Below are 13,900 nucleotides of genomic sequence, written 5' to 3'. Positions count from 1 at the left end.
TCAACTTTTTGAAGACATTCTAATTATATGACCAGCACCTGTACACACACACACACACACACACACACACACACACACACACACACACGTTGGGTTTACATGTTTTATGGGGACATTCCATAGGCGTAATGGTTTTTATACTGTACAAACCGTACTTTCTATCGCCCTACACCTAAACCTAGCCCTCACAGGAGATTGTGCACACTTTTACTTAATCAAAAAAACTCATTGTGCATGATTTATAAGCCTGTTTCCTCATGGGGACCTGAGAAATGTCCCCACAAGGTCAAAATCTACTGGTATTCCTATCCTTGTGGGGACATTTGGTCCCCACAACGTGATGAATACCAGGTACACACACACACACACACACACACACACACACACACACACACACACACACACACACACACACACACACACACACACACAGTATATCATCTTGTAAAAAAGGATCACATCTTAGAGCTAGCCCAGCAGGCACACAACGTCATATGACGTTAACATTAGGTTATAGATTTAGGTCATGACGTCAGGTGTCCAAAATTCAATGTCTAGCCAGCATCTAAGGACAACGTTATTTTGACGTCCAATAATGACGTCAAATGATGTTGATATTTGGTTGATTTAAGGTTGTGTTGGAAAGTGACCAAAATCCAACGTCCATCCAACATCTTAAACCAACGTCATATTGACGTCAAATACTGACATTTATTCGTCAGGTATGGCAACCAAAATCCACGTCCACACAACGTCAAGCTGTAACATCATTAGACGTTGATATTTGGTTGTTTTTAGGTTGCGTTGTCAGAGGTGTAAAATCCAGGTTTGGTGAGTAAAAGTCCTCCCCAGTATTTAGTTCCAATCAGCTGGATTTGCTAATTAGCACATTTCAACCAGGAGGACAGAGATTGGACCAAGTCATTTCTTCTCAAGGCAAGTCTCAAGGCAAGTCCCAAGTCCTCGAAGTGTTAAAGTTAATGAGATAACTGAATGATGATTAGTGCATTAGAGCATTAGTGATGAACATCTGCTGTTATTACAGAGGATCAGATGATGATGTTTTATTGGTTAAATGATGTGACCATTGTGGAGATCAGTATTTACTTTAGTTATGCTCTTGACCCTTGACTCCTGGGTTAGATCTCTCTCTGTTATAATGCATATGGCATTGTAAAGCAGTGAGAGCAGAGCTCTACAGTGAGCAGCTAATAACTGTTTTTATATGGTGAGATGATCATCAAGAGCTTATTTGAACTTATTTGAACACACACAAAATAACTTTCTTTTCTTCTTATGTTATGTATATAAACTATAATGTATCTGACTTAGTCAGACGACTTTTGATGACTAAGTCAGATACATTATAGTTTATATACATTTCCAAGGGGGAGGGATATATAGAGGTGGAGTCAATCTAAACAAAGCATGCAAATGCAGTACAGGAATCAGCCCGTTACCAGAGTCTCAGCCCTGATCTCATTATCATAACAGTGTCATTCAAAGGCATAGGTGCTAATTCAGTCAGTCTGACAGTATTGCCCATACCTTCACATTATCATAGAGACAAAGGAATAGCTGTACCTTGAGAACAAAAAGGTTAATGTCTCAGACACCTGGGCTGCCTGATTTGATCTTCTTCGAATGTCATCATCTGTAGCTCTAGAAGATAAATACAATGTACTTCACTTTAGATTTTCCTGTGATGCTGTGTAAGAATCTAGGTTCAGCATATTGTAAACAGATTCTTAAATTTGTAATCCCACAATAGTAAACACTCCCATCATGCACTGCAGTATGAATAATTATTGTCATCACTGTTGAGGAGCGTTTGATAAGTTCATGTCTTAAAGCCTGAGCTGACGCAGTTTTTTCTTCCAATACTGAAGCATTACAGTGACATTTGTTTAATATGTTTTTTTTTTATTGCAGTTCTACAATAGCTACATGTAACTCAAATCAAAGAGAGAGACCACTTCATGATGTTCATCCAAATTAGTTATATGGAGAAAGTGTGAGCTTATCTGCTGCTGCAAGCTTTTAATTCAGCAATGCACAAATGTTTGCTGTAAAACAGTATTGAAATTACTTTAAATGACTCCAAGAGTCAAAAGACAAACTAAAGCAAACCTTGACCACAATTATGGTGGCATTGTGTTTTTTTCTTTCTTTTCTTGACCAATAAAACATCAACATCTAAACCTCTTATAATTCTCAAAAAGAGATTCTGCAGACGTGAAATAAAGTCAGTCTGGTTAGTAATGAGTGAAGCTGAGTGATGCTGTTTGTGGAGATGTTTAATCAGATTTTGAGAGACGAAATGTTTTTTTCAGTTGATTCAAGTAGTTATTGTGTTTCTCTTTTCTTCAATGATGCTGCTTGTTAACAGCAGGTGTTCATCACTAATGCACAATCATCATTCAGTTATCTCATTAACTTGAACTCTTTAGGGGCTTGGGATTTTACTTGAGACTTGCTTGACACTCAAAAGGAATGACTTGGTCCAATCTCTGTCCTCCTGGTTGAAAAACTGTGTTAATTAGCAAATCCAGGTGATTGGAACAAAACACTGGGGAGGACTTTTACCCACCGAACCTGGATTTTACACCTCTGTGCGTTGGAAAGTGACCAAAATCCAACGTCGAGCCAACATCTTAAGCGTTGGACATTGACGTCAACCCGATTTTCATTTCCAACCAAAATGCAACTTCCCCACGACGTTGGGGTACAACGTCAATCTGACGTCCTGTGCCTGCTGGGAGGTCAGAGCTAGAGGACTTCATCTACATCAGCAAAAAACTGTGGCAGATCCAGCCTTGACAAGACACCACATCTGTCACCACAGGCTAGTTCTGTGTTTAGAGTTTTGGAAAAAAAAAAAAAAAAAAGCATGAGATCTGCAAACAGCTTCTAAACTGCCTTAACTTGTTGTTTTGCAGAAAGAGTGATTTATTTGACAAATTGGTTTAGGCTATGGACAAAGGCTAGGAAAAACTGTAAAAACAAAATGACAAAATCTATTCCCACATAAGAGTGTTCAATTTGATCACTAAATTAATGTTAGCCATTTTTAAAGACCTAGGAGAGGGAGTGATCAATGTGAAACTTCTAAACATTTGGTATCTCTGAAAAGCCCTGAAAGCCTTCCTCTTTACAGGACATTTAGACTTAAAACTGACATGAAATTTTAAAAATAACCTAAATAGGCTAAAATAGCCTATAATGTCCTCTACAGAGAACAAAAGAGGCTATACCTGTAAGATTCATAAGATTCATTAAATTATCAGTATGAAAAAATATACATCTGAAACACATGCTCCAATGAAAGTCACTGTCCATTTTTTCAGTGCATGGACTTTATTAACATCACAGGATCAATAGTTATATACTGCTGCAGTGGAAACATAGAGAACAGAGACACAAACAAAAACAGGCTAATGGTCATGTCAGTTAAGGAAAACCCTGGGAAACAATATTTACCTATGCTGTTACACACCTGAGAGGATAGAAAAGCCAAAAAGGATTGTCATCTTCTGTAGAAGATGCTGCTGGAGCCATGGAATGAATGCATTCTTTTCAAGGTCAGCACTTTAATTATTAATAATCTTACAGAAAAACAAAAAGCTCACAGAAAAAAATGCATGCATTGACTACAATGTAATCAGATATTTTGTTCCTCTCTTTTGGCCACTATTGTAAATATTATTGTATATTCTAACCACAAACTGCAAATTAAAAATAAAGTTCTAGCCAGTCTGCTACTGATCAAGATCATGTCAAAAAATATTTACAGGTATCTGTGTTGTATGTACATGACTACAAATACGTCTTTGCTTAATGCTAGAAATGTAAAAAGGTTTACAACTAAATGTTTTCAACTTCCCAGTTGTAAGGGGTGGTTGTTTTGAGGCTTCAAGTGCAAGAGGTAAAGGAAACCACAGTGAAAATGTTTTAAAAGGTGGTTTCTTGTTTTTGTAGAGCAAGTGTGTTCTCATAAGTGTTTTGAACAGGTCAGCTTTTTTTTTTTTTTACTTTTACTTTAACTACCACTTTCAGGGTTACAGAAGCACTGGATTTCTGCAGACAAATTTATCATGGTCTGGCAATCATCTGCGATAAATTTGAATACTTCCTGTGTAGATGCATCACATGCACTTTTTTTTTCTTTATTCTGTGTTCAAACAATGCCTACCGTATGTGAACCTGTATGGGAACCCACAGAATGGGTCAATATTATCCTTTTTTATGCCAAAAATCATTAGGATATTAAGTAAATTTCATGTTCCATTAAGATATTTTGTAATTTCCTACTGCAAATATCAACTTTATTAGTAGTATGCATTGCCAATAACTTAATCAGATTCCAGATTTTCAAACAGTTGTATCTCAGCCAAATATTGTCCTATCCTAACAAAGCTTATTTAGTCAGCTTTCAAAATCGACCCTTATTGGTTTTGTGGTCTAAGTTCACATATGCTTCTTTTTAATCCAAGCCTAAGAAATTGGCTTTACTACTGGAATGTGTAGAAAACAACTTAAAAACCATTAGACAAGTATTGAATATTGCATAATAAAATCCAAACAATGAAACGTTCAAATTAGATTACAGATGTTTATTTCACATTTGTAACATCACAGTACAAACAAACAAACTACCTTTTCTGCTATAAATCCTTAAAATACTTTTTGGCTATGAGTTTTCATGTTCTGACTTGACTGTCAACAATAAATTTAGAAATTTTTTCTTCCAAATAACACCCAATTGGGATGGAAAGATGAAAACCTACAGTGTAAAATCAAGTAATTGTTAACACCATGGTTGAATGGTTATGGTGTGCTGGATTAGAGTTAAAACTAAACTTTGCAAGACAGTAACTCTCCAAGAGCAGGGCTGGCAACCCCTGATTAAAGGCAATGAAAAATCTGATAGATGTGAACACAGACGTTAGTCTAAATTATTAATATTAATATTAGTCTAAATACCGTGACTGGTTAATCATCTTGAGTGTTAATTTTTCTGCTTTTCCCCAAATGCTAAAACAGTTTCTGGTCAATTCATTACATGAGGAAAAAGTAAAAACATGGGTGAAATACAAAAACATGCAATATAAAATCGGATCCTTTACAACGTAATTCACACAGTGGCTCTTACCTGCAGACCAGGAAATGCTTCCAAGCCATTGTACCAATTTAATACCGGTAACTGAGAAATATCAATCAAGCATGTCATAGCATAGCATGTATGGTGCATTTTAAATCCAACATCTGAAAGCTCATTCATGCAACTAGGTTACCAAGCAAAAACTTGTAATTTAACAGTTAAAAATATTCAGGAGTGATTACGGTTTTACTTTACGATAAATGACTACTGATGGTGTTAACACTAAACACCTTGATGAACATACCAGAACAAACTTGTTATTGACAGAGCAAGGGTATATGTAATGTCATGATGGCTTTATCAAGAAAACCAACCTGCCTGAAGACTCCACTGTTCAGGAAACACTCACACAAAAACAAAATCAAGAAAAAAAAATATCAAATTAAGTATGTTTTATTACAATACACATAGCAAAAAAAATACAGACATTTACCCTTGTGCTATTTAAACCCTGAATAAATGGATGCAAACAGTTAAAAGAAAAAAGAAAATAAAACACCATGACAACAGTGATCTGAAGCCCTCACCAAGCTGATGTTGGGGACGTAAAGTCCAACAGCACAGTATGGTGCTGTGAGGGCTTCACTACTAAGATAAAAGCAGAAATCTTACTGGGAACTTGCCTTGAGTATGGAGATACTGTTAGGCCAGCGGCTTCAATATATTATGAACCTTTGTCTAATATACTGTACTTGTACAACCTGAATGAAACACAATAGGAAGAAAAGCAATACATGTATCAACTGTAACATTGATACTGCTGTTATCGTCTGTCTTTATTTAAGGGCTGAATCCAAAACTCTTGTGTGATATTACATATCTCAAATGTCCAGTATGCAGTTTTTCTTCAGCAGTGGGTTTAGAGCTCATTGGTTTGGCTACATTAAAAGCACAAGATGAGAAAAGGTTTAACCTCCAAACCTAGTGGGACGACAGCGCCGTTTCAGTATCGGCTGCCTGGAGACATTACAGGTGGCCTTAGGCCCATGGGAGGCCCAGCTTGGTATGGGGGCACCATTGGGGCACTCTGTCCATAAGGAGGCATGCCACCAGCCATATAACCAGGCATGCCCTGTGGAGGACCACCATACTGACCTGAAAGCAAAAATACATACAGTGACTAAGTATGGTAGGCCTAGCTGCTTCAGGGTTAGGTGTTTAGAGAAGAAGTTCACTTCCAGAAGAAAAACGTACAGATAATTTACTCACACCTTGTCATCCAAGATGTTTTTTTCGTCAGGTGCAAAGAAATTATGTTTTTTGAGGAAAACATTTCAGGATTTCTCCCCATATAGTGGACTTCAGTGGTGCCTGCGAGTTTGAACTTCCAAAATGTGGTTTAAATGCAGCTTCAAAGGGCTCTAAACAATCCCAGCAGAGGAAGAAGGGTCTAGTGAAACGATCAGTTATTTTCTAAAAACAAACAAAAAAAATTACTATTTATATACTTTTTGACCTGAAATGCTCTTTTTGTCTAGCTCTGTCTGTACTCTGTGTATTTCGGTTCAAGACAGTTAGGTTATGTCGAAAAACTCCCATCCCATCACTGTTTTACCTTTTTTTGCAAAGGGCGTTTGTTCACTTTGTGAACACTTGGTTGGAGGAGAAAATGAGATGAAAGTTTTTTGACATACCCTGTCTTCAACTGGACAAGATGAGCATCTGAGATGAAAAAGTATATAAATTGCCCTTTTTTTTTTTTTTTTTGAAAATAACATCGTTTTGCTAGAAAAGACTGTTCTTCCTCGGCTGGGATCATTTAGAGCCCTTTGAAGCTGCATTTAAACTGCATTTTGGAAGTTCAAACTCACAGGCACCATAGAGGTTCACTACATGGAGAGAAATCCTGAAATGTTTTCCTTACAAAACAATTTCTTTGACAAGGGGGTGAGTAAATTATCTGTAAATCTTTGTTCTGGAAGTGAACTTTAATGATTTAGGTGAACGCATTTACTTGAGATGGTTTCAAATTATTTTTTTTATTTTTTTTTAATGTCAACATCTGATTATGGAATTTGGTGATGATCTATAAAACAGAGTTCCAGTCCTTGACTATGAGTTTTAAAACAAAAAAAAGTCTTTGATCTAATTAAATCTGTTTAAGTCATTGCATGCGAGTATTGCTTGGTAACCATTGTTTTAATCAGTGCTTAAGAACAAAATTTTTTGGCAGAAGGATAAATATAATTTTTGTTGCCGTGTTTATTTTATGCAGCCTTGTTAGGTATGTGTAGTTTTATAAAAACAATAATTACAGCGATTTCAGATCAGCAGATTTCAACAACTCCACTATACACCAGCTTATCTGTGCTTATTGCTTTGATTAAAAATGCCATGCAAGTTTTAATTAGTTGAATGCTTCATTTTCCAAATAAAGTGTATTTAAGAAGTATTATTTGCAGCTGTTTATTGATGCTTTTGAAATACATTTCCCTTTATTGTGACGCAAACATAAAAATATGATATATGGCATGAAAATGCAAAAGCAAATAAAAGCAATTAAATGTATTCTAAATTATTCCCAATACATTTCTGTTTGGGGAAATAAGTGAATAAAGCCTTTTTTTGTTTACTTTTTAGACCAGAAGTGCCTTTGATTCTTTTCTCTTTTTTTTTTTAAATACATTTATTTAAATGTATCCTTAAACAGAAATGATATAATCTACAGACAGAATCTTACCATGTATGGGATGCCTCATTCCAGGCTGCTGAGGAGGTATAGCCTGCTGGGCAGGTATCATTCCTCCCACTGCTCCACTAGGGGGAGCTGAGGCAGCAGCTGCTGCAGTATGCCCAGGCCGAGGAATTAGCCTCTGATACCTAGGCAGCTGAGCACGTCTCTCTTCCTGAATCGGGGCCAAGACAATAACAATGTAATCAGATACTTGCAGTAACAAGAACACATTTTGGAGTGCATGTATTCTCACAAGATCAGGTAACTCTTAAATTCGTGCTTCAGCAATTATTCATAATACCACTTAGTGCATTCACAATTACTTACTGTCAAAAAAAGGAGTTAGAGCAAAACTCAAGCACTCACCAGCGAGATATCCTCATCAGGGTGCATCAACTTACTGGTAGCACTCAAGGTGGTGAGGGTGGCTGGCTTACTTGTGACTGTGGCAGGGGGCTTGGCCACAGTGCTGGAAGAGGCAGCAACAGAGGGAGTGGAGGAAGGCTGGGTGTAGGCTGGGAATGTCACTTTAGGAGAATCGGAGGTGGTTGATGACGGTCCTAATACCGTCTGCTGCGCCTGAAATGAAAGCGACAATTTCAAAACATGCTAGCAACAAAGGCAAAAGTCCTCCCCAATCACAGCGCACACCAAAAAAAAAAAAGCAGTAGTAAAGGCGTTCTGGATAATTAAAGGAGTAATTTTTTTTACAAATAAGTAAAAAAAAAAAAAAAAAGCTACTGTACATTTACCATGCCCAATGCAAAAAGGCATGTGCATGCAAGCATGAAGTAACAAATCAAAACACCAACCAACTAAATAACTGGCTAATTATCAACACAGCTTTATATGCATGTGCATATCTACTAATAACAGAAACAAGCGTGTCTGATCTAATGTTGCGCTGATGTAAAGAGAAGCACACAAACTAGTGCGTACTTGGGCAGAGCTAGGGAACAGAGGCTTAGAAGAGGCAGACTGTGTCTCTGCACTTGCAGGGGCTGCGCTGGGGCTCGCAACACCAGTCCCCATCTGAAGCACAGAGAGAAAGGATAACAGTAAAAAACCCTTTCCTTTGACTCTCTGAGAGAATTGTACCTTGAACCTATTAAGTTAAGTCTCTACAGACCCTTTACCATACATTCTTACAAAAAAAATATTGTACCTTTAGGGGTAGAACAGATTATCAATGGGGCAGCACCCTCAAACGGATCATGTTATAGGGGTATTTAAGACACAACATTGCCTCTTTAAGGGTACTTACCCAATTGTAAGTTGTCATAACCTTAAATGTACAAATTTTGTCCATATTTAACAGTGTCATGTACCTTTCTCTACTTATTTTGTGTCACTAGCTATTGTTCTTTTCTGCCACTATATAGGGCTGTCGCGATAACCGCAATATCGCAATACCGCGCTATTGATGTGCATAACCGCAGAGGAATGCAACAACCGCAGCAACCGCGATATTTGCCTGTTTTCTTTTTTCCTAAGGATTTGCCCTTCTCACGTAATGCCTGTGTGCTGAATATTAAATTAGTAATAAGTTAGTAATGATAACATAATGTGTTTATTATGAGGCTCAGTAGATATGCACTTAACAAGCCTAAACAAACAGCAAATGAGAGAGATCGACTGAGCTTGTGCGATTACCTGCGTCTGTCTTTCAGACCGAGTCAGGTATGTATGTGAAACTAGCTTGTCATGTCCAAGCAAAGTGAAATCTCTGTCTTTACATCGATGCTCTGCTGGTCAGCTGAGCCTTTAAAAGTGGCGATTAAAGTTAAAATGATTTCAACTTCGTGTTTCATTACGTCTCTCTTTGAATAAATAAGCGTTTTTGAACGTTTAGTTGAATGAACGGTTTAAAGATTTACTCAAAGATAGTCTCTTGCCTCCATCTTGTGGCGTAAAAATGAAACTGCACTGACTGACAGCTCGCCTAGAACACGCAGGTGAAATATTGACAGAAAGTCTCTTGTCCAGTCAGACTCGAGGGTGCGTGCTAACTGTTGTATATACGAAGATTTCAGATGCAAAGCCTCTAAATATGTCTGACATTTTTCTTCAAAATTTGCATTTCTTTCTGGCTAGGTTTCTATGTAAGTACTGTTTACTTCACTTCATGTATCAACGCGATTTGGTTTCGGTTTATTGATTTCTGAATATGACCTTACATTGTAACAGCCTACACACAATTATATATATATATATATATATATATATATATATGGCGGTAATACCGCGCTACTGAGCCACTCAAAATTACCGCAAGGGAAATTCCTTAACCGCGACAGCCCTACCACTATAGTTGTCAAAAAAAAAAAAAAAATTACTTCTCTATTACAATTACTTTTTTTGTTTCTTTAAATCTAGTACCTTTTTTGATGATCCCTTAAGTTTATTTATTCACAAACAGTGACTACACACATACTCATTCAGGTACTATGCCTGGTTCTACATTCAGTACCTGCACAGCGCTGGGGAAGAGAGGTTTGGATGCAGCGGACTGTGTGGAGGGTACAGCTGGTCTGCTGGACATTCCAGGAGCTGTGATAGGGGCTGCAGGTGCCATATGAGTCATGCCAGGCCTGACAACATGAGGTGGCATTCCTACAAACAAAACATGTTTTTACTACCATAACGTTTGACAATATCTACAGCAAAAAAAAAAAAAAAAAAAAATTACCTAAATTTAATTACTATTAAATAAAAACTTTAACTTCATTTTCAAAAATCAATTTTAATGCATCACTAAAAGTAATGAGTTTATTATTAATACAAACTAAGCTTTAAGTAATTTATCAACAATAACAAGACTGACCTGGTGGCATGCCAGGTATCATCGGAGGCATTGCTGGACCACGGTGCATCATCCCTCCCATTGGCATCATGCTATGCATAACAGGATCAAAGATGCATCAGAATAGACCATACTAGGGCTGGACGGTATACCTTTTCATACCGAATACCGGTGTTTTTTTTTTTAATGATATTCATTTTTCATATACCCCAATACCGGTGAGTGTGTGCGTACAAAGCGCTGGGAACACGTATGTTGACGCAAACAGAAACCGCAGCCTGCACGTGCTTGTCTGAAGCAACACATCTGAGGTGTGGACGTATTTCAGTATATCTGAGAAAGACCCAGGGTTAGCGATTTGCAAAACTTGTAATGCCGAAATTTCAAGAGGGGGTGTGTCTGCAGAGATGACAGCAGAGATCGGCGCATTGTGCGCAGACAGATGTAGCTTTCAGTGAGAGAAAAACAATGGCTTTACGTTGGTGTTACGTCGCAATATTTTAAAGATATGTCTTTTCTATATACTGTATTTTTATTAATATTTATGCTTTAAAGCCAATGGATATCACACAAGCAACGTGGAAACTGATCAATATGTTAAAGTGAAAGTAAAAACTGACTTTCAGCATCTGATGTGCATTCTTTCAGACAATGAGAGACGATTATACTTCATATGCTGATATTAATTTAGTCCCTTAATATTTTTCTTGTGCCCCGAACATGGTGGGAAAAATAAATAAAAAAGAAACGTATTTTGTGTAAGGTTTGTTTTTGAAAGTCTTAAATAAAGCTCTTAATTTTCATTGATGACTGCAGTGTTATTAGGGGGTTATGAAAGTCATAATTATGATTTCAGGTGGTCTAAAATGTGGGGACTGAAAGACAAGAATTGCGATGAAACTTCAAAAGGCTATCCATTGAATAAATATGAGCGCTGCACGTTTCAAAATCATTTGTTGCGCTACTTTGTATACTACCAATCTGACAGCGCCTCCTGCTGGAAGAGAAACGCGTAGACTTGTAAATGTGAACTTGTGAAGAATGCACAATAAAGTGTTGTGTATTTTGACTGCAAATCATGAATTCTGATTTCTTCACCTCATTACAATTATGAGTGCCACTGTCACTTCTTTGTGAACAGCAGCATTTTGTGAGACCAATCAAACCAGTGTTAATACTAGTCCGGTCAATGTAAGCCAATATACTGCAGTAATTATTCTCTAATTTATTAGGAAATGTGGTTAACACCTAGTCATGCATGAAAAAAAAAAATACCGTCATATACCGTGATACCGTATAATTTTGAAAAATACCGTGATATAAATTTTTGGTCATACCGCCCAGCTCTAGACCATACTTTATAACCTTGTAACTTTTAGAAATGAAAATGAAGACCTACCCAGGTGGCATGCCTGGCATTACTGGTGGCATCCCAGGAATCATTGGTGGGACACCGGTTAACATAGGTGGCATGCCTTTAGGAAAAGATAATGAAGTATTAATGAAGCAAACTTTTGTTTGAGAGGTATTATTTAAACTATTGACATACACACCTGCATAAGCGGGTGGCATGCCTTGGGCCTGAGGTCCAGGATGCATGCCCGCCTGAGTCATTGGGGGCATGTAGGCAGCCTGAGGCTGAGCAGCAGGCTGCTGAAATGATGAAGGTCCAGCTTCATCATCATCGTCCTCCTCATCAGAATCATCCTGATTCTGTTTCTTCTTCTGGCTCTCTGCTCAGACAACACAACAAGTTTATTTTTCAGTGACAAACCATTCTACCAATATTTTATACACTAATTAATTTACCTAAGCTCTATAACACCATACCTTGTGACTTTTGTTCAAGTACTCTTCTGCGATCTTGCATGTCTTTTTCTGGAATACCCTCCATGCCATAGATTTCCAGTTCTATGTCTGTTCTTCCTGGTATTGCATTAGGAACTGAGTCTATAGTCTCTTTGTGCACCTTTAAAAAAAACACAGATTTATTAATTTAACACCCCCAAACATCAACGTAAATTTAAACTATTAAATCACAACTATCCATACCTGCATGCAATGTATGGCTAATCCAGGTCCTGTGTATAGCTTCTTGTGACATATATGACATTTGAAATGTTTGGCTTTTTGGTGCTGAATTAGAATTTTTTCATCATCAAAATCTCTGTTGCAATACCTGAAAGTCTGATTAAGGATCACACAAAAACATCTGATTGTGGTCACAGAGAATTACAACTCAAAATGTTCAGAAAGCTTATGATGCTGTCTAGTTAGACAGCTCACTACAGTGAGACATAGATATTGTGTTAAAAATACGTCCTTAACACTAATAAACAAGATAGACTAGATGGCATTAAGAGAAGAAAATGCTTTTCTTCTGATATGTAATAATAAATATGACTGCAGTATGAAACTGACAGCAAGAGCTCAAATTCACGATCACGCTGCTGCAACATAGCACTGAACAGGCCGCATCGTGCCATGAAAAGGATACCAGCACCAGGGCTTCAGTTGCTTCTTCTTCTTTCGTCCCATTTTAATTACAAATCGTTAATATCTTCTAAACCAACAGGAAAGAAAATTATTCAAAACCGTCACCAAACGCAGCGTCTTGATTTCAGTTTAGAACACACAAAAAATGGCGCGACTCCGCTAATGTCTATTCTCCCACAATGCAGCGTGATATGACGCAAACACGCAACTACGTCCGTCCGCTCGCGCGCGCGCTCCTGATGACGTTGAGACATAGCCCCTCCTGCTTGGAAACTTGCACATTTGTCACAAAATAATGTAAGGCACAACATAGAACATACAAATTTGTTCTCATATAGGCATTTAGAAAGCTTGATAAGCTCCATGATTTCAACAAGTGTATTTCGTCCACTATAGTAATTAGTGCCATAAAGCTTTACTCTAAGGGTGGAATAAATGTCTGCATTGTAATGCCTCAGCATTTTTTTAAGGCCTACAACAAATGGCTGGTACTGCTACTTCCATGGGTTAGTGACATCACAAACCCTAAAATTTACATAAACCTTACCCCCTGGAACATGCATGTAAGAGGCGTGACATGGCATTTTCGGACATGGCACACTAGGCGGTTAGCGAACCACAACACACCGAGCCAGTTGAGTCAACTGCGAATTTCCGAGGGAGGAACTCAGGAAGTCAACAGACTGTTTTTAGGAGAACAGAAAAGTGGTGTAGAATAAAGGTAAAATATGTGAAAAATAATGTGACAAAGCATGAACACATGTTA

The 13,900-nt window shown here is 37.6% G+C and overlaps 1 protein-coding gene across 3 annotated transcripts; it reads right to left on the bottom strand.

Annotated features, from left to right (window-relative positions):
* Nucleotides 1–4,598: 4,598 nt before the first annotated feature.
* Nucleotides 4,599–13,308, bottom strand: znf207b (zinc finger protein 207, b). 3 transcript variants are annotated; one of them, XM_073852047.1, is made up of 12 exons: nucleotides 13,136–13,308; nucleotides 12,691–12,817; nucleotides 12,469–12,607; nucleotides 12,192–12,371; nucleotides 12,038–12,113; nucleotides 10,660–10,730; nucleotides 10,306–10,448; nucleotides 8,775–8,867; nucleotides 8,202–8,414; nucleotides 7,842–8,007; nucleotides 6,083–6,256; nucleotides 4,599–5,862 (listed from the first exon to the last, which is right to left on the bottom strand). In XM_073852047.1, exons 1-11 carry the CDS (start codon nucleotides 13,174–13,176, stop codon nucleotides 6,105–6,107), a joined length of 1,401 nt encoding a protein of 466 aa, XP_073708148.1. In that variant the 5' UTR covers nucleotides 13,177–13,308; the 3' UTR covers nucleotides 4,599–5,862; nucleotides 6,083–6,104. The 3 variants fall into 3 exon arrangements, with proteins under 3 accessions (XP_073708148.1, XP_073708147.1, XP_073708149.1); XM_073852046.1 differs by having other exon boundaries at nucleotides 4,599–6,256; XM_073852048.1 differs by lacking the exon at nucleotides 8,775–8,867 and having other exon boundaries at nucleotides 4,599–6,256.
* Between the last annotated feature and the right edge of the window lie 592 nt (nucleotides 13,309–13,900).

Source organism: Garra rufa, chromosome 12, assembly GCF_049309525.1.
Source record: "Garra rufa chromosome 12, GarRuf1.0, whole genome shotgun sequence".
Taxonomy (NCBI): domain Eukaryota; kingdom Metazoa; phylum Chordata; class Actinopteri; order Cypriniformes; family Cyprinidae; genus Garra; species Garra rufa.
This window is presented reverse-complemented; position numbering and strand designations above follow the sequence as displayed.